The sequence below is a fragment of the Marmota marmota genome, unplaced genomic scaffold (assembly GCF_001458135.2).
Source record: "Marmota marmota marmota unplaced genomic scaffold, marMar, whole genome shotgun sequence".
Classification (NCBI taxonomy): Eukaryota; Metazoa; Chordata; class Mammalia; order Rodentia; family Sciuridae; genus Marmota; species Marmota marmota.
This window is the reverse complement of record NW_025999900.1, coordinates 47,578,319-47,606,110: the sequence shown is the minus strand read 5'-3', so window position 1 is coordinate 47,606,110 and position 27,792 is coordinate 47,578,319. Positions and strand designations below refer to the sequence as shown.

The following is a 27,792-nucleotide window of genomic DNA, read 5'->3' as shown; positions in this document are numbered from 1 at the left end:
TGCTAATCTTTTGCTTGATATATTTGTTTTACTATTTTTCTCTTAGCCATCATCATTATGGAAGAATCATAGTTCACTAAAAGTTAAGTTTTTTTTTTCACATTGAGACCACTTACAGTCAAGATCCAATGTTACACTTAAGTTGTTCATAGTCAACTATTTGTTTACTAATAAGGATTCATTAGCAAATGAGCCAATTGTCCTTCCCTCTCTTTAGTTTTAACACACATAATGTTAACCCCCAAAGAAACGCAAAATGGAAAGAACAATGCTGTAGGACTCCGAACGATCATTTTATAGAAAGAACATTTATTTTATGTTGTGGATGCGAATTTTAGTAACAATCTCGTTGAAGTCTATTTCGTAGGACTCTGTCTCCAAAGCACAAACTAGTTCAGCTACTCAAGATAAAACACATTATTTATGAAGACATGATATTTCAAAATGCCACAGGAGAGAAACATGCCAAGAGGTAACACACTTGTTTAATTTCATTAGTTACATATGAACTGCTAGGAAAGCCACGATTTTAGGTGTTTTATAAGATTTGCTAAGATGTGCAAGTGCAGTGATGGTTATGGTTGTGAACATATTCTAGGTGAATGTCCCAGGAAAGGACCATCTCTGAAGGCCCATTAACCTCACACCACAAATCTAGAATGACAAAAGGTTTATGCTGGGGTTCATCAGGACTGAGAAGCAAACACCATCTCTGCTTGGGGACTCTTTTCTAGCAAGAAATTAGAGGGGTTCCCTGACTGATAACCTGGCGAGAGAATCCAAGATGAAGCTCCTAGTGATTTTAAGTAAGGAAGCACTGTCAGGGAATAAAGGTTTATATCCAGTGGTCAGCGGGATTGGAAAGAGCAGGCGTATCAGAAGAGAAGACACCTCTCTCTTGACAGCTTAAGTGTGGTATTGTGGGCTGGAAATTGTTAATATACCAATCCCTGAAGACAAGTTAAGTGCTTAGCAGTGGTTTGGCAAAGTAAAGTAGTAACTAAGTAATTGAGACTTGCAGGACTTTTATTCTGTTATATCAATACCCATCTGGTTTTGGTCTGATGATTATAGCAATATAGATCTAGTAATGAGATAAATGATTTGGATCCAACTCAATATAGTCATTCAATGGAAATTTCGGTTCAGAAATTTTTGGAAGCAGACATATTCCTGAGTCATATGTCTGGTTTCAAAAAGGAGACAACAACCCTACAAGATAGGAAAAATAGATTATACTTACCTAGTGGACTTCTTTCTCTTTGTCATGGAAATCTGTCTCGAGGGAAAGAGACAGACACAAAATTTTAAATGGAAAAGGCCATAGAATCCTTCATTTCCATGGACTTCTGAGGCCTAGTTAATTGGAGTTCAGTTTGTTTTATCAGTCAAATATTTTCTATGTTTCACATCTTTGATGCTATGAGAATAGCCAATAAGATTAATTCTAGTTTTCTAGATCACATGAACTGAAATCTCACCAGTTTCTCCAGGCAACACATAATATCAGGTAGATGCTAGTGAAGAAATGATTAATACTTTCAGAGTCTGGGGGGGGGGAACTCAAAGCTAATCTTTTTCCCTTTTTCCTATTTTATAACAGCTATTGAATGGCATCTAGCTGTTTTTATCTTTTCAGCTTTAAGGAATTAAAACTCTTTGGTTGTATAAGGGAATGTGAAGCTGAATGAGTCAATATGGGGCTGTTTTTATCCTGTGGTCACCATTTGCTGAATCTTTAGTATGAAATGCTGTATAAAGGCAAGAAGAACAATGGTTCAGTTTATACTTGTTGAACATGTCACACAAGGTCATCTCTGAATTTAGCATGAAGCACGTCTTCCAGAGAACCCAGATTGTTTTCACATCACCTGGGATTCCGATGGTGCTGGTGGCTTCTCTTCCTTCTTGGAGGCGATGATTAGTTTAATGCTAGTCACTCTCCAGAGATGAACTATGACCTCATGAACCATCACCTGCACAAAGGTCAGGTCAGCTGTGTGTTTGTGTGTCATGAGATTGGAGTGCATGTTCAAGACACCAGCCTGTTATAAGTCCCCCTACCATTTGTGAGTGGTTATGGGATCAACTTACAAGACTGTTTGCTTATACTCCTCTGAGATTTGGCCCTGTTTATTTGGAGTTAGGTGGGAATTTTCCAGCAGTTCATAGGCATCCTGCATGTTGGGGAGACTCTGTCCCATGTCCCTGGTAACCTTATGGATCTGAACACCAGTGCTGTTCTTTGGACAAACTCTCTGGTCCTGGTATGCCTGAGCCTGGCGTTTACAGATGCCAAACTTGCTGAGCAGGATGAACACATCTCTCTGGAAAGCCTTGGTGAAAATGGCATAGAGGAATGGGTTGGCACAGGAGTTCAGTGGATAGAAGAGAACCAGCAAGATTTTGGAGTTGGTGACAGTGATGAGAGGCTTGTTCATAAGTGCCGACAGGGCATAGAAGGAGATTGGCGCCATGCACATGAAGTCGGTGAAGATCAACACAGCCATCCTTTTGGCAATTTTGGTGTCTTTGTCTCCAGGGTTGTACTGGGGATTTCGAACCGTGATGTAGATCTTCACGTAGCAGGAGCACACGATGACGAAGGCCACGATATTGAGCAACAGAACAAGAACAATGTACGCCAGAGCAAGAGGGGTCTCAGTGTCCATGGGCAGGCAGATGCTGACCTTGGCATAGCTACTTATTCCCACCAGAGGGAGCAGGGCAAGCAGGAAGCAGCAAACCCAGCCGCCAACCATGATGACATAGGCATGCCTGAGGCGGATCTTCCGGTCCAGGCGCATGGCAAAGGTGATGGCATACCAGCGCTCCAGGGTAATGACCGTCAGTGTGTACACGGACAACTCGCTGGCAAAGACAGTGAAGAAACCAGCTGTGTTGCACCCAGCACCTGTCTGCCAGTCGATGGCATGGTTGTAGTACTCAGAGTGCGTGTAGAGGTCCACAGAGGCAATGAGAAGCAGGTATATCCCCATGCAGAAATCTGCAAAGGCCAAGTTGCACATCAGAAAGCGTGGGACGGTCAGCTTGTAGTGGCTGGTGAGGATAATGAACAGGACAAAGATATTGCCCAGAAGAGCCAGCAGACTAACAAACCACACCACGATTCTCAGGAACTTGTAGCCCATTATGTCTTCACAGGGGTTGAACTCGTCTGACTTGGGGGTACACACCATGTCTTCATTGTCCCCGCACACAGTGTAGTCATAATGGCTGTCAAAGGCTTGTAAAGTCTCTTCTTGGGCATTTTTGAGCTCCTGGCCAAAACCAATGATCTCATCCTCTTGCTCTTCAAAGAAGACATAATAATGGGAGTTGCTGTGGATATCCTGGAACTTGGAGTTTGGCTTGTATTCAACATTGCTATCACCCGAATCTTCTTCATATTCCTGGTAGATGGGACCATTCACAGATTTTCTGTGACGCAGACTCCGGATACTGCTCTCATTACACATCAAGGACTCAAGGATTCTGCAAGGCAGCAGAAAAATGAGTTGCAGAAAAAATATTTGCTTAATATCAGGAGACCCACAACACCCAAGATGTCAGTGCTTATGATAATGTACATGATTCTACAAGATTTTACATGATCTGGCCAGGATTGTCTCTCCTACACCATTTCCTTTACTCCCTACCTTTCCTACTGTGATCCAGTGACATTGCTCTTATTTCTCCTCTATAACCACTTCAAGCACAGCAATAATAAAAAAGCATGATATTTATCTAGTCTATGTAGGTCAGAACCTGGCTCTACAGTTCCAGCTGTTTTCCCTGGAGCAGGTCTAAGAACCTTGGCTTATTCACTTGGATTGTGGGTTAATGAGATATTTCACATAGTTTATTAAAGGAGTAGATCAGTATTTTTTAAAGCTCTTACAACAGCACCTGCAATATTGGGACTGCATATATATGTTGGATATTGTTATTTGTTGTTATTATTATTCCCACCGAGAGCTCTAGAATTCCATATCCCCTTTGCCTGAAGACTGGTGGCTGCCTTGACTCATTATTCAATATTGAACTCAAATGTCCCTTTCTCAGAGGAGTCTTCCCTGATCTCCTTACAACAAAAGGAATTTACCTTGCTTCAGCTGCTGATCAGGTTTTGATTCACCTAATGAGATCTGGTTAAAATGTCCAGTGGGGGCTGGGGCTGTAGCTCAGTGGTACACATGTGAGGCACTGGGTACGATCCTCAGCACCATATAAAAATAAATAAATAAAGATATTGTGTTCATCTACAACCAAAAAAAAAAAAAAAGTCCAATGGGCTAGCACTTCTATCCAGTTGGGAGGTTAAGGAGAAGCCTGGATCCTTTCCATCCCTCCCTGGTCCTTTCCTACTTAGTGCCACATGGAGTCAGTATAGTCTGCTGCTTCCATCCTCTTGCCCCACTTCTAGTTTTCTGCAGCCATTACACCTGTTGCACAGTCGTTTAACTTGCCACTTTGCTTCTGCCCCCAAAACTAGATCCCAATTCTTTTCTGAGTACAAATATGAGTGTAGAAAGTCAACTTGCAGACACAGAGAAGCTGAGGGGGACTGAATAAGAGATTAATGAAGGTGGACTTAGGAGAACAGGTACAAGACATAAAGCATTTTAAGACAAGCTGGGATAACACAGCTAGAAACTGGCAGGGCTGGGATACAAGCTGAGCTGATTCTAAAATGATATACATGCAACCAGCAAGTTATGACAGGTGCAAGGTCCTGACGGATCAGGTAGTCCAATTGCATGTGTTGTTGGCAAGTGTGTCCTTGTGGTTGTGGTGTCGTTTATGTGTTGCATCTGGAGGCCAGAAGTCATGTCTTGTAACCTCTTACAAGGTGCTACATGACCTGGTCACACCTGTCCCTACTAGGCCATCTTTTACTAAACCTCACCTCAGCTATTACTATTCAGAGACACTGACCTTCTTTCTCGTCCGCAACCACTCGGCATCTTCAGGGTTATTGTGCTCCTAGGTTTCCTGTCCATACAGATGCTTCCAATTCTTTTCCACCTGCTTTTCAAACCACAGAGATTCTTCCCCAAACCCAGAAATTAACTCAGCCTCTACCATGGCCCCTCATCACTTTCTGGGTCCCTACCACTTACCCTCTGATTTTCTTCTGATTCTTAAAAGCACAGCAGTGGCTGGGATAAGAAAGGTCAGCCCGTGTGAGGTGAAGGAAGCTCAAGGAAAGTGGAAGTTTCTTAAGAGTCCAAGTGTTTCTTGCTATCAGTTCCTTCAGGTGCTCCAGGCCTTTGGACGGCAGGGCAGTAACACTGGTGTAAGACACGTCCCTGGAACACAGAGAACAGAACAACACAGAGAGGCAGTGAGCAGCCAGGGTCTTCTATATTTGGCCAGAAGATCAAACAGACCCCAGATCAACAAGGAGCTCCTTTTAGCTACTGAATATGTAACTGACTTCTTTACATAGACTCCCTGGTCCAAGGAGGGGTATTAGGCTTCTATATCAATATGTCATAGCAATTCCCATTTTTATTGCTGGAAATTTTGGAATCCACCAACACAAATACTATTTCTGCAGACATTTTATTCTATCCCTCAGAATATGTGAGAGCTCTTGGAATCAGAGATGGGTGTCAAGTTTACTCAGCAAAATGATACCAGGCAACTATTAAATGGCCTCAAGAGGCAAGAGAAATAAAATTGAACAGGCTTAACGGGACCTAAATTGTTACGAGTCTCTGTGAGAGTTTTGGACTGATCTAGGTCAACAACAGTATGGTGAAAATGATTATAATAATGTGGAACTTGAAAGTCCTAGCCAGTTACATTATGAATTCATGACTAAGACCAATGCCCCCCCCCTCCCGCCGCCCAGTTTCTTTAGAAGACTGTAATGTATACGTATAAAGACAATGAGAAATGAGATTAAAATCACTTTCACAAACTATGGGAGGGAGAAGTGGTGGAGGCTGGAAATTGTGTAATAATGTTAATTACTAAAGTAGATGGCCTTTAATTGACAATCTCTGTTCTCTCAATCCAGAGTGTCCACGTTATATGTCTTGCTCTATCATTTTTTACTAGGACTAGACAATAGATTGAATAAAACCATGAATATTTAACCTAGCATCCCTCTTATTTTATATTTTATAAATGAAAATATTTGCTAAGCATTCCTTATGGAAAGCCTTTACATTTTTAAATGTAACATAATTAGTAGTTTCTGATTAGCAAATGAATTCTAATATTTTCAGCTTCTTTCTGCACATGATTATAATAGGGCTTAGGTGGGATTTAAATTTTCAAGGTCCAAGGTTTCCAGAACTTTCTACTATTTTGTTGTTGTTGTTGTTTATTTGTATGAACACAAAGCTCACAAATTAACCCCATTATCCTTGCAGAATCGTGACTCTTGTGGGGCAAGGTTACACATTTGCTATCTTGGTTTGTATTTGACATAAAATTCTATCATTTAGTATTTTCCAAACTTGCCTGGTGGTAAGCATGACTTGTGGTGTTTATTACTATGTGATCTCTAGGTGATTTCTAACATTAGGCAAATAAATTTGGGATTTACAGTTAGTGAGAGAGCTGTTGGAGGGGTTTTGGAGCTGGTCTCTAGTACAGCTGTGGAGTAAGTCAAGCTGGATTTCATTCTGCTGCCTCATCTACTCTTTAAGCAATGTTGACTTCAAGGTATGGCCATCTTTTTGCCTCCAGTTTTCTGGAAGCTACATTTATATATCTCTTTGTCCCATGGTGCTTTCAGGTCAATGAGAAAAGAAAACATATCTTAGCTCATTCTCCCTGTCTTGCTATTTGCTAGATACACTGCTTATATGTTATCTGAAAGAATTTATCCTTCCAAGGAGTGTTTGCATTTTAGTAGATATTCCTGGAGAAAACTTTCAGTTATTGCATTGCAAAATAGTCCAAAATTGTAAAGTTGTAAAGTTTCAGTTACTGCATTGCAAAACACTCCAAAACGAAGTGGCATGAAACCATAACATTTTTATTATAAGAATAACTTTTGTGGCAGGGTGTGGTGTTTCACACCCGTAATTCCAGCATCTCAGGAGGCTGAGACAGGAAAATCACAAGTTCAAAGCCAGCCTCAGCAAAGGTGAGGTGCTGAGCAACTCAGCAAGACCCAATCTCTAAATAAAATACAAAGTATGGCTGGGCATGTGGCTCAGTGGTTTAGTACCCCTGAATTCAATCCCTGGTACTCCACTGCCCTCCCCCCCAACACCAAAAGAATAGCTTTTGTGGATCAGGAATGTGAATAGGGCATGGTGGGGATGCGGTGTCTCTGCTCAGCTGGGAAGACCTGAAGTCTGAGGTGACTGTGGGAAATAGAAAATCTGGTGGTTTATTTTCAGAATATAGTCTTCAGCCTTAATTGAATCCAATTGTGTAGCCATTTTAATTATAGCCTTTCTCTTTGCCTGCCCCAATTTTAAAGTTAGCCAATCACATAGACTGTAACCCTGAGCTCCTCCAATCAGGATGAAGGGCAGTGCCCCATTAGGGATATAAGCAGCCAGGGACTACCTGGGACAGGCACACTTGCTAACCTGGCTCCCAGCCTCGTTCTGTAGCTCGCCCTTCTGGCAGAAGTAAAGTTTACCTTACTGTATGGTTTGGATGTATGATGTCTCCCAAAAGCTCACATGTGAGACAATGCAAGAAGGTTCTGAGAAAAAAAATGACTGAGTTAGGAGAGCCTGAATTAATCACCTGGTGGGATTAACTGAGTGGTAACTGAAGGCAGGTGGGGTGTAGTTGGAGGAGGTGGGCATTGGAGGCGTGGCTTTGGGGTATATATTTGTTTCTGGTGCGCGGAGTCTCTCTCTCTGCTTTCTAATCACCATGATGTCAGCTGCTTTCCTCTGCCACACTCTCTAGCTGTGATGTTCAGCCTCACCTCCGGTCCTGAGAAATGGTGCCTGTCTTCTATGGATAGAGACCTCTGAAACCGTGAGCTCTCAAATAAAACTTTTCTCCTCTATAATTGTGCTGGTTGGGTCACAACAGCAAAAAGGCTGACTAAAACACATGCTCACCCACTTTTAAGCATGTGTTTGATTTCTGGCGGCACCTCAGTATTTCTAACAGTGACCTGATGGCTGGAGGCTGGAGTGACCTACAGGCTCCTTCCTTGGCATGTCAGAGGAGCAGACTCAAAGGCAGAGCTCATAGCTGCTCCATATGGCTTGGGCTTCTCAGGTATAGCAGATTCTAAAAGAACTAGTGAATTCAAGGGCAGGGGATATAGAACCCACCTCTTAATGGAAGGCATGTCAAAGAATTTGGTGCCTTATTGTGATCTAACTTGTGGAAATATCACTGAGGCAGATATTTGTGGGAGAAACTGGTAGGTTACCATTTTGAAAATCAGCATTTAGGGTCCAAGCACTACCCTGGACCCCAGCATCAGAATCATCTGCGTTACAGACTCAGCCACATCCCCAAACAAATGAATTAAATAATCTCTTATGGTGGAGCTCAGGAGTCTGTATTAGGTAAGATGCTCCATAGAGTTCATTTAGAAGCACCTCTCATTTCTTAAAACATTTTTTTTAATGAAGAAGGCAGATACGAAAATTTAGACAAAGAAACAAGGCATGTTGGTTCCAAATGAAGCAAGAATTTAAAGACAAGCCATCAGTGGAGGCCTGCCCTGGGAGATTGGAATGGCCTCCAGAGACCTGATACTCCATCCCCCCCCCCCCCCCGCCCAAAAAAAAAAAAAAGAATAGCTTTTTGGATCAGGAATATGAACAGGGCATGGTGGGGATGCGGTGTCTCTGCTCTGTGATGTGTGAGGCTCAGCTTGGAAGACCTGGAGACTACCTGGATATACTATATTCATCAAGATTACCCCTACCCCCACCCCTCTCTCATTCTCTCTCATTTCTGATCACCATGTGAGCTGCTTCCCTCTGTCACACTCTTCCTCCATGATACTCAGCTTCACTAGAGGAATGGATCCAGCTGCTTATGGACTGACACCTCTAAAACTGTGAGCCCTTAAATAAACTTCTCCTCTTCTACAGTTGTTTTGATCAGGTCCTTTAGTCACAGCAGCAAAAAAGCTGACTAAAACACATCCACTCTTTTTTTAAAAAATTTTTTAATATTTATTTTTCAGTTTTCAGTGGACACAACATCTTTATTTTATTTTTATGTGGTGCTGAGGATCGAACCAGCGCCCTGCGCATGCCAGGCGAGCACGTTACTGCTTGAGCCATATCCCCAGCCTCGCTTTTTATACTATATTTCTCAAGGTCCTGCAGGTCTGGCCCTTGACTAGCTCTCCAACCTCATCTCAGGGACCTGCTGTAACTCTGAGTATCCATTAAGCCTATTGCTGCTAAAGTGATCCTGTTTACTTCCTGATGCAGGTTGCTCTCCTTGTACGACTTTACATTTACAAGGTCAAGCAAGCAACTACTATCCTTTTATTTTCTTGTTGAAAATTTATCTTCTCTTACACTTTTAAAAAGACATTCTGGGTAATATCAGAAAGGAAAGCAGAAGCCCCTTTATATTACCCAGTAGATGTAGCATTTCCTCTCCACTCAAAATATCCCCAATGGAATGAATCTTCCCTCTAAACCTATTGATATATTTTATTTCCTATCTTCTATCCACCACATCTCAGGGCTTGAAGCTTCAGTGTCCTCATGGAGTCTTTCTTGACCTTTTCTTAGATTCATGCTGTAAAAATCTATAGTAAAATGCAATTGTGCTCTCCCCACCCATCAGATGCCAGCTTAGCTGGTTCTCATTGCTACGGTTTTAGTTTGAGTCTGAATTACTTTTCACCCAAACCTTGCAAAAATTCCAAGATGGTGCCAGAAATATCTTTTATTAATCCCACCTTCAAACTTAGTACAGATGTTCTTTCTAAAACATGATCTCATTGTTTTGCTCACCAGCTTGAAACCCCCTGCTTGCTCCAATGTCTACAGAATGAAATTTGAGCTTCTTAGACTACTTCTCCTTTCCCCACTAGGGGTACCTTCCTGAATTCCTGTGTCATCTTCTTGATCTCCCACGTTTCTTTTTCTTTTTTTTAAATTTGCTTCTCTTTTTTTTCCTCCCCTCATTTCAATGAAGCACATTTTTCAAATAACTTTTTAGAAAGGTCACACTAAAGAGATATTTTCTATTTTCTTTTCAGTCTTTCTCTTGCATTCAATTAATGTTTTACCTGGCTGTAAAATTTGGGATTGCAATAATTTATTTAAAAATATCATTTTCTTCAGAATTTAAAAGACTTTACCCTGTTGAATTCTAGTAACCAGTGTTGATTTTGGTAAGTACAATGCCATTTACGTTCTTTGGTCATTGACTTGTTTTGACTCGGGAAGTTGTTGTTGGCAGTGGTAGGGATTGAACTCTTTTGCATTCTGAGCCTGCACTCTAGAACCCCAGCTCTCTGGAAGTTTTTTATGGTATGAAATTTCATTAAGATGTGCCTTGATGTGAATCTTTTTCTATTTATTGCTCTGGGCACAGGGAGTTGAGGGGCCCCTTCAGTCTGGAGACCTGACTGAAGGTCTAGAAATGTTTTCAGCTCTAGAAAGTGTTCTTATATTGTTCCCGGGATAACTTACTACTCTTGTTTTCTCTGCTTCTCTGAAATTCCTACTAAGTAGAAAAGGAGCCTTCTGAGTCACTTAGATATATCTCCTTCTTTGGTTTGTCATTTTCTCCTGTTACTTTTATGAAGTCTTCTGGTAGAATTCCCTCATTATATTTTCCATCTCTTGTACTGAATTTTTAATTTTTGCTTCGCAAGAACTGGGACTCTGCCATTTCTGTTCACTGCAGTACTTTTGACAAATAGGCTGGTATTTAATCAACAGAAAGCTCTGAATATGGATTTGTCAGATGCATGAGTACATTTTTTAAAGAATGCTTTCTTGGTTTTTGTTCCTTTGGTGATGGGATATTTGAGGATGCCCACCACACATTTGGGGTATGGGTTTTACTACACTTGATCATAACTCAAAGACCAAGAAGCAACGATGCATGAGTTTTACATTTAGATTATCTATTTGAACTTTCTTTTTAAAAAAATATTTATTTTTCAGTTTTAGGTGGACACAATATCTTTATTTTATTTTTATGTGGTGCCAGGAATCAAACCCAGTGCCTCACGCATGCCAGGCAAGCGCGCTACCACTTGAGCCACATCCCCAGCACATTCAGATTATCTAGATCTGAATTCCAGCTTCTGCACTTATAACCAGTCATTCAGCATTTGTGTGCCTCAGTTTCCTTATCTTGGGCTTGTTGAATAGTAGCTGAGAGTGTGTTCTCATAAATTATTGTAATCATTAGTGTTGTTATAGTCATAGAGCTGAAATATTTTCTTAGATTTATCGCAGGTCACTAATTATTGCTTTGTTAATAATTCTATTCTGATTTCTGCAATGTCTGATTTCTATAGGCTCATTTCCACCCATTTGTTTAACCTGTGTTTCAATCTTTTACATTAGAAGCATTCTGTGGTGATCGTTGGTTACACATTCATATTTAAGAGCAAGTTTTTCCACTGGCAGATTTTGATTAATGCAATTATATAGGAAGCTGAAAATTATGTTGTTGGGCTTTAAAATCCCAGATAGTGGACACCTTTTTTGTCTTAGAATTTTCCAGAATTTTCAGAAAAGAGATTTGAGACCTCTAGCTCAAAGGGGAGCTATTTGGACGTAGGCATTTTGACCTTCCATGAATTCTTCTGATTTTATGTTTCATTCTTGCCATTGCCAACACATCACCTCTAAATCGCCCCTCAAAGGTTCTGTGTAGAGCAAGGCAGCTGACTGTCTGCTCCCTGGGCTCCTCTAAGCTTTCCCTTCCGCCTTTTTTTCTTTCAGGATTCCATAGTTCTCCAGACCATCAATATGTCTTATGTGTCCTCTTGCCCTCGTGGATTTATGTGTATTAAAAATTCCTTCCTCATCTTTTCAGGAGGATCTGAAGAGGAAGAAGAAATACAAGTGTAGGTTGAATGTATCATCTTTAACTTTTTTTTTTTTTAGTTGGATGGACTTTTATTTATATGCAGTGCTGAGGTTCAAACCCAGTGCCTCCTACATGCTAGGCAAGTGCTCTACCACTGAACCACAAACCCAGCCCCTCATCTTTAACTTTTAATCACCACTCTATTTCCCATGTAGAACAATGCAGCAGCTTGGACCAAATAATTGTTGAGTGCTGAGCCACATGAGACAGTGTCCTGGCTCTGGAGTTGTGGAGAAAGACCCTTACTCTAGAGTGAGTCACTCTGAAGAAATCCCCAAACTCAACAAGTCAGGGACCATTTTAAGTTATTTGAACCTGTGTCTTCTATTTACCCCAATTTTTATTTGGTCACTTTGAATTCGGGATTTTCCATTAGCATGACTTCTCTTCTAAAAGCATACCTTGAACATACAGTTAAAAGGTTGTTTATTTCAGAGTGAGAAGTGTATGGAGAGTTGCTATCAGCAGCTGGAAGATCTGAATCCATTTGTGATTGGAGTCACAGGGATGGAAACCTACTAGTCAGAGGGCTTCCTCTTATTGACTCTGGTACTTTCCTTGAAGAGCTCTTCAAGTGATGGGCACTGAATTCCATGAGAATTTGTCTCTAGCAAGTGTTTACTCACAAATCAGGATGCAGCTAAGCTGAGGCTGGCAGAAAATTTGGAGTCTAATTGTATGGGTCATGGGAACCATCTCAAGTGTTTAATGAAAGTGACAAGACCTGAATTTGGAAGGAGGATTATACACAGAGTTACACACAGGGCAGGAGTATCACCAAAATTTAACAATGCCAGGGGGAAAAAAGAGCCAACTGGTAATTGATATTGCAGGAAGAATGAATTTCTTCTCTGAAACAATTATGTACTCTAGCACTGTTCAAACATTGGAATAATTTCCATTTTTTTGTGAGATATTTTATTTAAAATTAAGTTTTGAGAAAGTCAATTGCAAACTAAATAAGCACTAATTGGCTTGCCAAATTTCTGATATCAATTGCTGATGTAGAAGCTGTGTGTAGACACATTTGTAAATTGGTAGATGAAACGCAACAAAGAGCAAATAGATGAATTAAGTGCATATAGACAATTTAATAAATTTGTTGACACTAAATTAAAATAAAGCCTTAAAAGCTATTATGTTAAAGACAGTGAGCTTGCCTCAATGTGTTTAAATGCATGTCATGTTTTAAAATTCTTTCATTCAACAATGCTTTGATTGCTCTCTGTCAATAGGCACTTCTAGATGCTAGAACCATAGTGGTCGAACTAAATGGGCAGATATTCTTGCTTTACTCTTGCACACCTTCTAGTGGGCAGAGAGGACATATAGTATATTAGATGATGATAGGTGCTGTGGGAAAAATGAAGAAAAAAGGAAGAGGCTGGAAGTGAGTCACAGAGATCGGGGGAAGATGTCACGGAGGGCCCAATTGATAATATTATTGAGCAAATGTCTACAGGAGATGAGGGAGAGAGCCATATCAATCTCCAGGAAAAGAGCATGCCAGACAAGGACCCATCAGTATAAAGATCCCGAGGTAGCTTTGGCAGAAATGATCAGGGGTTCAGTTTTGGAGCTCCAGGCTGATTTGTCCCTCCCTCTGAGGGAAGTCCAATTCCTACCAAATAGCCTGGAGATACAGAAGAACAGTCCCAGCTGAGTGGCTGGGACCAAGGTATCCAGGACTGAGGGTGGAGGAGCATAGGACAGAAGTCATGAGGTTGCAGAGAGCTCTGTAACTGCTCGTGGTATTTCCATAGCAACCCAGTTACCGTCCTTATCATCAGATCAGATTTCCCCCAATATAGTATCAACATCTTTCAAACACTCTTTTTTGACCTAAGTTCACCTCTGAATTCACTCTGTTTTCTTGTAGGCTTACCTTATTCTTTCTCACTCCACCCCTCACCTGAATCCTATCTCAGATACCACTTTTTAAATGGGGCCTTTGCTGATGGCCCTAAGCAAGAATGGTATCTTGATTCTCTAATTATGTCTTATGGCTCTTCTTACATCAAATCTGTGTTATAGTTACTTACGTAAATTTCTCCTGAATTTGATTGTAACCTGTTTAAAGGCAGAGACTCTGTCTTATCCTTATAATTTTCATGGAGTTGACTAGGCAATTCAGTAAGATGCTTGTGGTGAACTGAGTATGTGAACTCCTTGCCCTGGTTTGTTTTAGATTAGCAGGTTCTCCTCAGTTAACGAATAGAACAAAGAAAGAGAGGTCAAACTTGGGAGGGCAGTGAGCTGGTGGTTAGAACCAAAATGTATTTCATTTAGCCCAAATTTTTATGTAGGATCACAACTCAATGATAAGAATACAACCAAAAAATGGGCAAAGATTTGAACAGACACTTGTCAAACGAAATTATACAAATGGATAAGAACATGGAAGTGTGCTCAACCTCATTTATAGTTAGGGAAACACAAATTAAAACCACAATGAGATACCACTGTAAACCCACTAGAATGGCTAGAATAAAAAAAGATAAAACAGGTTGGCCAGTATTTAGCTCTCATACCTTGCTGATGGGAATAGAAAATGGAACAACTATTTTGGAAAACAGTTCATCAGTATTTTCTATAAAGATAAACATACATCTGTCCTATGGCTTGGCAACCTTATTCTTAGATTTTTTTTTTAATATTTATTTTTTAGTTTTCGGCGGATACAACATCTTTGTTTGTATGTGGTGCTGAGGATCGAACCCAGGCCGCACGCATGCCAGGCAAGCGTGCTATCGCTTGAGCCACATCCCCAGCCCCTATTCTTAGATTTTTATACTGGAAAAATTAAAAGCTGTATGATTATTTACAAGAGGGCGGGGTATGAGGGAAGTTTCTAGGTGGTGAAAATGTTCTAAATCATAATCATGGTAGAACAATTAAACTGTACATTTAAAAACTGTTATTTATATAAATTATACCTCAAGAAAAAAAATTTTCTCTGGGGGTTGGGGTTGTAGCTCAGTGGTAGAGTGCTTGCCTCACGTGTGTGAGTCACTGGGTTCGATCCTCAGCATCACATAAAAATAAATAAATAAAATAAAAATATTGTGTCCATCTCTACAACTAAAAAAAAAAATTTGCCCTGGATACATCTAGAAAATATGTATTTCCTTAGAGTTCAGGCACACTAGAGAGAAACTTGCCACAAATTTTCAGCTGTCTAATCATATAATCTTGGGATGATCAAAAAGAATATAAAAACAAAACAAAAACAACAAAAAAGACTTATTTTCTCTAAACCAAGAAAGTTGGCAGTACTATGACCCCTGGACTTTCAAGTGATTAATTTGATCAGCTAAAAAAGCAACAAGTTTATTTTTGTAATGGAAACTCAAGGATACGTTCACAAAGATTCCTTCTTCTTAAGAGGTACTTATCATTGGGACTATTTTATTATAGTAATTTCCATGAGTATGCTACAGGCTATTTAAGTGAGTTACATAATTTAAAATTTAGATAACACTGGCTATTATGGAAAGCCCTGCATTTCAGTGTTCTTTCCTTCAGCATTATGAACACCAAGAGCTTCTTTTTCAAAATAACATGAAAGAAAACGAGGTAATCCAAAATAGAAAGCATAAAAATGGAAAATGAGATTGCATATCTTGATTTTAAAAAATCAATAAGTAAAAAATGTTACTTTACTTCCAAGCTAAGTTCAAAAGCTTTTCTTTCATATACATTTAGTTGTTGATGGACTTTTATTTCTTATTTATTTATATGTGGTGCTGAGAATCAAACCCAGTGCCTTACACCTGCTGGGCAAGCACTCTGCCACTGAGCCACAACCCTACCCCACTTTTTTTTTCTTAATAGCAAAGATTAAGAATACATTTCACTCTAGATATTTAACTTTAAAAAAGTTTTTTATAGTTGTAAATAGATGGCATGCATTTTATAGTGCTCAGGATCAAACCCAGTGCCTCATACATGCTAGGCAAGTGCTCTGTCATTGAGCTATAGCCCCAGCCTTAACTTGTTTTTAATTAGATTCTTTTTTGAGAAATGACCTGGAAAAAAGATGATAAACTAAGAGGGAAAGTTTTGTTGATTTTGTTGACTATTATAAATGACTGTGTTCTTTTACAGAAACCTTCAGTAAGGCAAAAATACATATGGCGCCCAATTTTCTTTTCATTAGATGGAGTTTCAGATTTTCCATTTTTTGGCTTTCACACCAAACAACAACCAAACATGGCTATTTGAAATTCAGTTACAAAGCATCAAATATTTATTGGCTACTTGCTATCTATTCTTTTGAGGTGCGGGACTACAAAACCATAAGAAATAGTCCATTTCCTCTGGATCTTAAAATCTAGTCATGTGAAATTTGTGGGAAATAAAGTAATGAAGATTTTCACAAGAGTTCAAGATAAGAATTAGAGAGTGGTCACGGGACATGCATGATTAGTTAACAAATGTATTTTAAGACAACAAATATGCTTGGAATTTGAGAAATGAGACTGGACTCCACTCATTTCTTTATTTGTTTCTACTGACTTCTCAATTCCTGACATCTCCATGGACTTCTCGTCCTACATTCTGTGGCTTTCTTTTTAAATTTAATTTAAATTTTTATTAATATAATATGTGGACCTTCTCTGAATAAAGTAAATTACCCTAGAAACTTGACAACACAAATTGCAGTGAACTCTTGTCCAGTCTCTGCTGGTCTGGTTTCTGATACCTCAGAAGCAATCACTTTCAACTTTTGGTGTTTCCTTCCATAATTGCAAACCTCTCTTTTTATATATTTAGTTGTAGTTGGACACAATACCTTTATTTTATTTATTTATTTTTATGTGGTGCTGAGGATTGAACCTAGTGCCTCGCATGTGCTAGGTGAGCGCGCTCCACTGAGCCACAACCCCAGCTCACAAACCTCTCTTGAGGTAGTGGTTTTAGATTTTACTCACTGACTCCTTGCTATGGAAGATTAAGATGTAACTCTCATGCATCACTCTTCGCCTGAGGGGACCCAGTCACTGACTTAAACAACTCCATTTTTGTCCCTCTCTGACTCTGTTTGCCTTTTTAACCTTTTTTTTTTCTTTGAGCCACTTTCTTCTGCATTTACCTTAGATGCCAGGAACCACAGGTCTGGTTGATACCAGCATCTTTATGACAAAGGACTGAAACCACCTCCAAGCAACCTTGAGCCTCAAAGAACAGACCACTTCATGGTGAAATTGCCCCCCCCCCACCCAAGCAGGAGCAATTACCTAGAGACAAAGGTGAGGTTGTCCCCTTAAGCAGAAGCGATCATTTCTAGATGGGAACTGAATCACCCCTCAAGTGATGGTGACCTTGCAGACAATGGTCAAGCAGACCAGGCCTGAGCAGGAGACTTTCACTACCAGTGATACAACCCCCCCAGCCATGCAAGCCCCCCAGCTTTTGTCTTTGTTTCCCTTTCCTATAATACTGCAAAGTTTGTGTCATTTCCTCAAAGACAGATCTTTGGCCATTGTACTCTTAGATCTGTCCTTCCCAATGTGGCCATGCCAATTAAATCTCCTTTCCTGCCCTACACCCCCGCTTGTCCCTTTGGTATCCTGGGACAAGTAGCTGAGCCTAGTCTGTTGGGATCACCAGAGCCAGGGTCTTCAACCTTGACTCCAGTAACACAACAACATACATTTCCCTTCTGGATACCCCTCTACTCTCTGAAATAGTTTTAGGACTTACTGGATCCAACCCACATTCACTATTTTGGTTATTACAACTCTGCATATTGTGATTTCATTATCTTTCTAGTCTAATGGAGTGTCTGCCTCTTTGCCTCTTTTTATATTTATATGCCTTGGTTGGAATGGATCTTTTGCTAGGATTTTCATATGTTCCAAAGTTCTGTAAAACACCCCAAAACCATTTTTTCCCAGAGTCGGTCCTGTCAGAGAATCTGACCATCCCTTTTGCTTTCCAAATGAACTTCCTTCCGGAGCCTTCAGCTCTGATGTGGACACCCAGGACCACCCTTTATGCTCATCCTGGAATTCCATTTGCTTCTTTCCTGTGTTGATCACTGTTTTGAATTTGTAAAGGTAGAAGAAATTGAAGTTAAAGTGTAAAAGACCGGGCATTGTAAAGTTTCTAAGCTGCAAAGCCTGAGTTAAAATGTAAATGACCCAAAACCTGAAATTCCTGTAGCTGTTAGGACAATAACCTAGGACCCTGTGCAGCCTGGCACGTAGGCATTCAGGGCCCAAACCAATCAGTTTGAATGTATCCCCCCACTTAGGAGTGACCTATCATTCCCGCCCAACCTGTTCCCGCCAATGAATGTACTAATCATGTCTAAGAATTGTTGATTTTCCCGCGGTGTATGATGATTTGTTAAAGGAGACTGTGATGTGTGTAAAGTCCCGGCCCTCCCCAAAAAGTGTACTTAAACACTGCTCAACCCCCTCCCGGGGCTCTGGGCTGCTCTCCCTTCTTGAGTGAGCACGGAGCCCCAGCGCGCTGGATTGGATCCTCAATAAACCCCTTTTGCTGTTGCATGAGCCGGTCTCTTGGTGGTATCTTCCTCCCACGTTCGCCGGACCCTTACAAATTCTCCGTTTTCTTCTTCCCTGGTATAAGCTCCAAAAAATGGTGAACAGAATACTAAGTTTCTGAGCTTTGCAGGAAGCTTACAGGAAGCTTGGGGGTTATTGGCTGACACGTGATACCATGGTAATTTGGGGAGACTACCAATGTTCATTCTCACGTTTTATTTCTTTCTTATCTTTGGGAATGTCAGCTTCCTCCAAATTCTAACTCCTCCCTAGAGTGCATTCATTTTATGAAATGAGTACAGGGGGGCTTCTTGGTCTTAAATGTTATAATATTCCAGGAATGATGGCGCATGTCTGTCATCCCAGCAGCTCTGGAGGCTGAGGCAGGAGGATCACAAGTTCAAAGCCAGCCTCAGCAATTTAGTGAGACTCTAAGCAACTCAGCCAGACCATGTCTCAAAAAAAAAAAAGTGAGGGCTGGGGGTGTGACTCAGTGGTTGAGTGTCCCTGGTACCCTCCCCAAAATGTTATAATGTAGTTTCACAGACCCTGTTTTCACAACAGTTCTTCACTTCTGTCCCAAATTCTATGCCTTTTATCCTTAAATCTTCATGATCGTATTTTAGTGGAAAAAACTTTAGTCTCTTCCTGTGTGTGTATTGGGGGTGGGGAGTAGTTACTTAATAGTTCAGGATGAGAGGGGATATCTGGGGGAACAGGTGAAGTTTTTAAAGACTTCCAACTTCGACATCACCAATACCCTTACTTAAGATTTAATTGATGAAATCTTCCTTAGATCATGTCATTTGAATTAGCTTTTTTTTTTTTTTAATGGGTTTAACCCATGTTAGCACTAAGCAAGCCACTCTCTCTACATCTTTGAAGACATTTGTCACTTATTTACATGGTCACCTATCTTTCTTTGTCACTGAGAAGGTATGGCCTCCCCCCCACTCAAATTACTCCCATTTTAATATTGTTTTAGAAAAAAAATCAGGGAAAATCACTTTGATAGGGAGGGTTATCATGAGTCTTAATTCTATCTGTTCTTTGAGATTTCCTCCACATCTATTTCTCCCATCACCACCTACGTTCTAAAGAGTCTCAGATACATGTTTATCCCTGACCTCTGTTGTGCTTTTCACATTCACGTATGTCACTGCCTGCTTGGAGGTGACATAGGTACCTGCAGTTGTTCTTCCCCATCTCAGGAAAGGGTGATCCCATTTTCCAATAGTTCAGGCAAAAACACTTGCAGTTGTTTCGATTGCTCAACCCCACATTCAACACCAGCATATCCTGTTAGCTTTTCCTTATAAATAGTCAGAATCTGATCATTTCTCATCACATCCACTGATACTGCCTTAGGGCCAGCTGCTATCATCTCTTACGTGCATTACTTGGGGTATTAAGTGGTCTCTGTTTCCATACTTGGCCCCCTATAGTCTATTTCCAACATAACAGCTAGAGTTCCAGTTAAGACATGAGTCAGTTCTATGCTCAAAAAACACAAAAGGCTCCTGCTCTAAGAACAAAATCAAGACCTCATAATGGCCTCTAGGGCTACAAATTGTTCTCATACCTCATTACCTTTTTTTTTTTTTTTACCAATTGTCTTGTTTTTTCCCATTTAGTTCAGTCTGCTTGAGCTGTAATGACCTCCTAGTTCTTCCTCAAATATGCCAGAATATTCTCACCTGGAAGTCTTTGCACTGGTCTAGAATGTTCTTGCTTCTGTTAGCCACATGGCTTACCCCTTCCTTTCTTTCAACTATTTTCCTAATTGTCACCTTCTCAAGGTGGCTTTCCCTAACCGCTCTTTAAAATAGTGACCCTTCATACCTGTAACCAAGCAATTTGGAGGCTGAAGCAGGAGGATTGTAAGTTTGAGGTCAGCCTCAGCAACTTAGACCCTGTCTCAAAATAAAAATAAAAGAGGCATGGGGATGTAATTCAGTGATAGAATGCCCCCTGAGTTAGTACCGAAATAAAATAATAGAATAGAATAAAATATTGCCCCCCTCAAGCATCTTAAGCTTAGAAGGTCTCAGTAGGTATTTATCGTACATTTTCAAAAGTTAATTAGGGAGAATTTAACCAAACAAAGCAGAAATTTCAGGCAGGTGAGATGATTAATAAAATTTAAGATCTGAGACTTAAGAGAGTGTTTATAGTCTCATGATATTTGACAGCAGATGGTTTAACAAAAGGAGAACATACAGAGAAGAAAGAACTGGGACCCAGAACTGAACACTATTTGGAGTAATGCTGAACTGAGCTAGTGAGAGGTTAAGAGAGAGCAGAATCATGATGTGTCAAAGCTCAAGAGGAAGTGAATGTACTCGTAATATAGCTTCACATTCATGGAGGATACCCTTAGTCCCTTTAGATTGTCTGCTTAAACTTCATTACTTCTAGTTAATCCTGTTTTGACAGATGAGAGAACTGAGGCTTAGTTCTTACAGTCAGGAAATGATGGTGCCAAGAGTTGATTACTGGTATAATTTTTTACCAAGTTCACTTTCTTCAACCTGGAATGCCATCAGGAAGCCAGAAAAGCACTTTCAAGCATTTGGATGTCTGCTCTTAACTTGGTTGTAGGAAATATTGCCATAAATAAAAAAGACAACTTTTAAGAAGCACAAACAAATGGGTAGATGAATTGACCACTTCCAAAAACGTAGAAATGAACACATTTACCTAAGCACTATAAGCTAAAATACCTTTAACATGTGACTGCTATTTAAATGCTGTAGTGATTATAGAAATATTATTGGACTGTTTATTGTCAATTTTATTATTTTCACAAACATTTATTATGCTTGCACTGTGTCTCAGGCATTAAAATATGAGCTAGAGCTATAAAAATAAAGCATAAATGCTGCTCTCTAGGATACCCTGGAGAGATGCATAAAGGGCCACAGTTGGATAATTATCTGGTACATGAGAGTCACAAAGGGTGTGTGGTGGTGTACAGAGGAAGAAGAGGTCATTTTTTCCTGAGGAGAAGGGGAGAACTCTACTTGAATATCAAAATGTCAGGAGCTTATTAGATAGTTAAGGTTGGAGGCTCTTCCAGACCGTGAGAAGAGGAAGAGTTTATCACAGCTGCATAGTAGGTTTGAATATTAGCAGGGCTAAGAGTTTCAATATGGATGACTCCTTGGTCAGAGATACGAAGTGGCATGAGACAAAGATCATAGCAGGGCCTCCTGTGCCACACCAATGCCTTATTCTGAAGGGAGGCCAGTGTTGGGTTTTAAGATCCTGCTGGCATTTGAGCCCGCAGATGTTTGAGGCAGATGAATTTGAGAGGGACCAAGACTAAATGCAGTGGGGAGATTTGGAGACTTTTGTCATCTATGCTACTGTCTTACAAAGTGTGGTGGCCAGCAGCCAACAGCTTCTTACCAGTCCTTGATAAGGGAAGAAGAAGCTTGTGCTGGATTATAAGCCCACTGCTTCCCTGAGAAACTGTCCAGTTTGGCTGACTACACTCTCATGGCAAGACCTTCTCCATGGAGGAAGCTGGGCTCTGTTGCAGATTCTGGGGTAGCCATTGACCTTGTGGTGGACCCATACCTTGGGTGGCTCTGGTTTATACCACTGATCTTCAAATGCTTTCAATCTCACATGTTTGTAAGTAAAACTTAGTTGAGTATGCAATTCTAATATATGAATAATTACGAGCTCTATACATGTGTCACTGCAATACTGTATTACGCATATTATAAAACACACCAAGTACACATTTTAAAAAGCAATGCTAAAGATAAAATAAGCAACATTTAATTTTTTCACTATGGTAAAACAATGTTATCAACTATGCTTAACTAGTCTTGAAAACAATTTTAAAACACTTTCTGATATGACTGTTTGAAGTCTGCTTCTGATGCCCTTTATTTTGGTTTTGGTGTAAACAGTTGTCTTAGTTGAAAAAGTTACCACAAAGACAGGTGCATTCAAGTGGAATTGAAAACCAGCCTCTACCTCAGAGCAAAGCCTGTCCAAGGAAGGGGGCATGACCCTTGTCCTTGGAAAGACCCACAGAGCACTCCTAGGCACATTCCCACCCTGCTAAGTTGTTTATCTACAAATAACAGGAGAGATCTGCTGCGCCAGGTGTCCCTGACTCAGTCAGGCTAGGTGGGGACCCATAGCAACCCTCTAGCAGCCACCAATCAGCATGAGACAGGGAAATACTGGGATGCCAGATGCCCCTCCCAGTAGTTTATGGTGGTTGATACCGTTTTGGGAAACCATGTAGTTCAGCACGAACACCCCTCTTGGCTTAAACCAATCAGTTCAAACGAATCCCCCTCTTGTACTAACCAATCACCCCTATCCAACTTGTTCCTGCCAGTGAATGTGCTAATCAAGTTTTAGAGTTGTTTTATTATTTTCCTGCGGTGTGTGATGATTTGCTAAGAGATGCTATGATGTATGTGAAGTCCCTGCCTTCCCCAAAGAGCGTATAAAACTGCTGCAAACCCTGGGCTCAGGGGCTCTCAGCATCACCAGTTGCTATGTGCACACGGAGGACCGAGCTAGCTTGCAATAAACACCTCTTTGCTGCTTACATCGATCTTGGTCTTTGGTGGTCTTTTGGGGGTCCCAAATTCAAGCATAACAGAATAAAGTAACTTTGGGTAATCATAAATTAAGAGTCTCATTTTTCATTCCCATTCAGCAAATACGTTTTTAAGGAAATCCATATCCTCTGATGATTTGCAAACTGATCTGAGTGTGTGTTATGTTCATGTTTTATACACATGGACTTTAAAACCACTGCAACTCTGTAAACCCATCACCATAACAAATTACCACAGATGGAGTTGCTTAAACAACGGAAATCTGTTTTCTTACAGTTCTGGAGGCTGGAAGCCTGAGATCAAGGTGTCAGTGGGGTTTGATTTCTCCTGAGGTCGCTCTCCTTGGCTTGCAGATGGATGGTTGTCATCCCGACATGATTTTTCCCTATGCATTTCTGGTGTCTCTGTTTTCCCTGATTTCCTCTTGTAAATATACCAGCCAGACTGGATTAGGGTTCTATCCAACATCCTCATCTTAATTTAATTATCTTTCTAAAGACCATGTCTCCAAATATAGTCACATTCTAAGGTAATGGAGGGTAAGGCTTTGACATTTGAATTACACATATTCAATCATTTGAATTACATAAATTACACAAGCCCATATAAATTTATAATTTGAAGATTATAAAAACAGTTAAAATTCTGTTTCTGATTAAGAAAAACAGATTTTTTTATGGTATTCATCATTGTCATCAGGAAAGCCACAAAACATGAAAATGTTTCTAAACACCTGTTTCTAAAGGCTCTCTCTAAAATACTGGATTCTTTAGAAAGCAATAACTTTCCTCATTCACTGGAGAAATCACCTTTATCTTGAAGATGCAGATAAAGATGTGTTCCAGATTTTACAAAGTACTGATAGAAACTTGTTTTATACTCTGTGCAAAAAAAAAAAAAAAAAGAAAAAGAAAGAAAGAAAAACACACAATGCATTTAAGTCTGTTGTTGTTTATGAAGCACTTTGCTATGACTTCCCACTTGGAATCACAGTTATTAAGAGAACAGAGCCACAAACCCACTTAACTGGGTGCGTTTAACCTGAAAGGAAATGAGATTGTAAAAGGGGAAAAAGGGAAGAGGCCAAATCCTCAGGGCTGGAGATTATGCTCTCTTCTCTGGGGAGCATTCATTCTCTACCTGACACCAGAGGGTCATCAATCATCTGTACAAAACATTCATAAAACCTTATTTGTTCTTAGTTTTTTAAAGCACAGTAAAATGTTCCTTCATGTCCCCAACAGGTTGTCTTCTGCCGCTCTAGAATGCTGTGTTCCACTCTGGTGAGGATTAGGCTAGATGCTCAATGAAAGATTCTAAACTAAGGCAAAACCAAGGGAATGGAGAGTATGGTAAGGATAAAGAGGCTCAAGGGACACAATTGACAGAACTTGGTCACTGATTGCATGGGGGCTGCCAGTCTGAAGAAATGCACAATAGGTACATTATACAGGTATTTTAGAAAATGTTTATATCCCATTTTCCCTAATGATTGAAGTTCTTTCAGATATGAATCAAACTATCATTTATTTGCTCCTTTGTGCCAGCCTCGTGCAATGCCCACCCATGTATATTTTCTCTGCAAACACTATAGTGCCCTCTACCTATCTGTAGATCTCATACCTCACAACTCTGCAAACAGGAGCTGCTCCACAAACAGAACCTCTATGAAGAGCCACACCAAGGTGGCTGGCTGACCAGACATCAGAAGGGCATGCAGGGCTTGGGACCTTCTGAATCTCAAAGAACAGGACTTTCTTCCAAGAAATAGCCTGCGCAGCCAGGCAGAAAAATGTTAGCAGAAGCCTTATAAGAACATTCTCTACCCTTGAACATCAGCTTCTCCTCCTCAGTCTCCATCTATTCCAAAACAGTAAAGGAAGGAAACACTACAACATTCTTTTGTGCGTCTTACTCACAAGAGGGTTGGTCCACTGTATACTCCTCCAAATGCATCTTTGTCAATAACTGTCAGGTATTTATTCTTGTTTAGATAACTAGAGAATGAGAAGAAAAGAGAACAAATTAGATGAGTTTAAGCAATAGTGCAAATACCCAAACAAAATGTGACTATGGGCTCCCTAATTATAAACTATTTTTACTTTACCTTCTTTTACCACAAGTACTCAAAGTATTCTATGTTTCAATTGTGCAAGGTTTATAGACATTAATTATGGCAGAAGTTTTGGAAAATGAGCTTATTTAGGATCTAGTTCGCATATCTAAATTTCATTAAAGTTGCTTCAATTTTCTATTTTCCTGTGCAGTGGCAATTGTGTTTTCAATCCTCTTCAGTAACAACTGATTTAAACTTTGTTTCTCAGTATTGATCAATATTCCAATTTTTTTGGAAGACAGGACTTGAAAACAAAAATAATTGAAATGGGAGCAGACCTCAATGGATCAGCAAGGATTTCTTTATTAAGCAGTGGAATGGCACATTTTCAGGGAAGAAAAGGGCACACTGGTTACAATAAGGTCTGATTTTTATAGGGTTTAGTGAGAGTTAACCATAGAGAATGTTTAGTGTGACTTAATCACTGGAGACTTAATCATAGTAGAATGTGTTGGTTGGGTACTCAGGAAAATAGTTGTAGAATGGGAAATTATGAAACTCCAGAGCCCATTGTTTACTTTCTCCCCACCCCCACCCCCAGGTGACATTGTCCTCCCCTCTCCCTAGGGGTTGTTATTCCCCTTTTATTCTGGTGATTGTTGTTTCACCTTTTTCCTGGGCGGGGTGGGGGGGGGTTGTTATTTTCCATATCCATTAGGACTTCAACTAGGGAGGGAATGGAAGTGGTGAGGGTGGTGAGTGGTGACAGGAAAGGTCAGAGATCCAAATATTTTCTTTGAGCAAGGTTGTGAGATTTAGCAAATGAAAACACAGGATGCCAGTATAATTTTAATTTCAAATAAACAATGATTTTTTAGTAGAAGTATTCCCCATGCAATTTTTGAAACATTTTTACATTTTACAAGTTATCTGTTATTTCTTTGAAGTTCAGATTTAATTGAATGGCCTGTGTTTCACCTGAGAACACAATTTGGGGAGGGGGACAGGGATTGTTTGGGCAGATAAAATCATAGCATATACCTTCCATGGAAGGGATTTGATGGGCACATTGATCTTTCCATTTTGAAAACATATTGGATATTCGAGGCTGTAATTTTTAAAGCAATTTAAGTCACAAAGTGGTTTTGAAACATAAAATTTCCTCCAAATGGATAAAAGCTTCCAGGGATTTTGAAATTGACCCCCACCATAGCTTTTTTTAGAGAACAAAATCATCTAAAAAGAAATAAAGTACATATATGTCCTTCTTATGAATGATCCCTATTTACACATTTAAAACAACTCTTAGGGCTAGGGCCATGGGTCAGTGGTGGAGCACTTGCCCATCAAGTGCAAGCCCCTGGGTTTGATTCCCAGCTGTACCACCACCACCACAAAAGACTCCAGCATAACCAACTGCTGAGTGGGGGGAGCCGACACAAAATGAATATAGCACAGAACCTTAGTAAGTCTGCTATGATTCAGATAATGCTTCCATTTATTGTACTGATGGGGTTTGCTCTCAGGATGGAAAATTCTCAAGGATGAAAGTCCATAGTAACGTTGAAAAACCAGCCTCTACCTCAGAGCAAAGCCTGTTCAAGGAAGGGGGCATGACCCTTGTCCTTGGAAAGATCCACAGAGCACTCCTAGGCACATACCCACCCTGCTGAGTTGTTTATCTATAAATAACAGGAGAGATCTGTGGAGCCAGGTGTCCTGACTCAGTCAGGTTAGGTGAGAACCCATAGCAACCCCCTAGCAACCACCAATCAGCATGAGACAGGGAAAATACCTGGGATGCCAGATGACCCCCCAGTAGTTTATGGTGGTTGATAACATGTTGGGAAACCATGTAGTTCAGCACGTACATCTCTCGTGGCTTACACCAATCAGTTCAAATGAATCTCCCTCTTGTAGTAACCAATCACCCCTACCCAACTTGTTCCCGCCGGTGAATGTACTAATCATGTTTTAGAGTTGTTTTATGATTTTCCTGCGGTGTGTGATGATTTGCTAAGAGATTCTATGATGTATGTGAAGTCCCTGACTTCCCCAAAGAGTGTATAAAACTGCTGCAAACCCTGGGCTCGGGGCCTCTCAGCGTCACCTGTTGCTGTGTGCACACTCGGAGGACGGAGCTAGCTCGCAATAAACACCTATTTGCTGCTTACATCGATCTTGGTCTCTGGTGGTCTTTTTGGGGTCCCAAATTCGAGCATAACAACCTCAGAAGAGGTCTTTCTCCACAGACTTCACAGAGAAAGTTCCCTCTGATTAATTGAATCCAGGTGGGTCTTCCTTGTAGCAGTGGGGATAAGAGTTTTATCTACCAACACATCTGAAGAAATCTTCCCCTTCTGGGAAGGAAGAGGGATTAACCAAATAACAGGTAAATACTGGGACTTCATACAGATCTTACAAATTGTATACATTTTTGAGACTTTCAATTTTTTACTTTTTCTTTCTTCTTCTTCTTCTTCTTCTTCTCCTTCTCCTTCTCCTTCTCCTTCTCCTTCTCCTTCTCCTTCTCCTTCTCCTTCTCCTTCTCCTTCTCCTTCTCTCTCTCTCTCTCTCTCTCTCTCTCTCTCTCTCTCTCTCT

At 40.3% G+C, this 27,792-nt stretch overlaps 1 protein-coding gene across 4 annotated transcripts in view; it reads right to left on the bottom strand.

Moving 5' to 3' along the window:
• Positions 1-289: 289 nt before the first annotated feature.
• The window catches only part of Tshr (thyroid stimulating hormone receptor), a 146,001-nt gene continuing 118,498 nt past the window's right edge, over positions 290-27,792 (bottom strand). For 3 of the 4 annotated variants that reach the window (XM_048799120.1, XM_048799119.1, XM_048799118.1), the window contains 3 exons: positions 25,054-25,131; positions 5,124-5,312; positions 290-3,495 (listed from right to left, as the gene is read on the bottom strand). In XM_048799120.1, the coding sequence (XP_048655077.1) occupies positions 2,091-3,495; positions 5,124-5,312; positions 25,054-25,131 (1,672 nt within the window). In that variant the 3' untranslated portion in view covers positions 290-2,090. Of the gene's footprint in view, positions 3,496-5,123; positions 5,313-9,172; positions 11,980-25,053; positions 25,132-27,792 lie in introns of those variants that run through there. The other variant, XM_048799121.1, reaches the window with a different exon arrangement.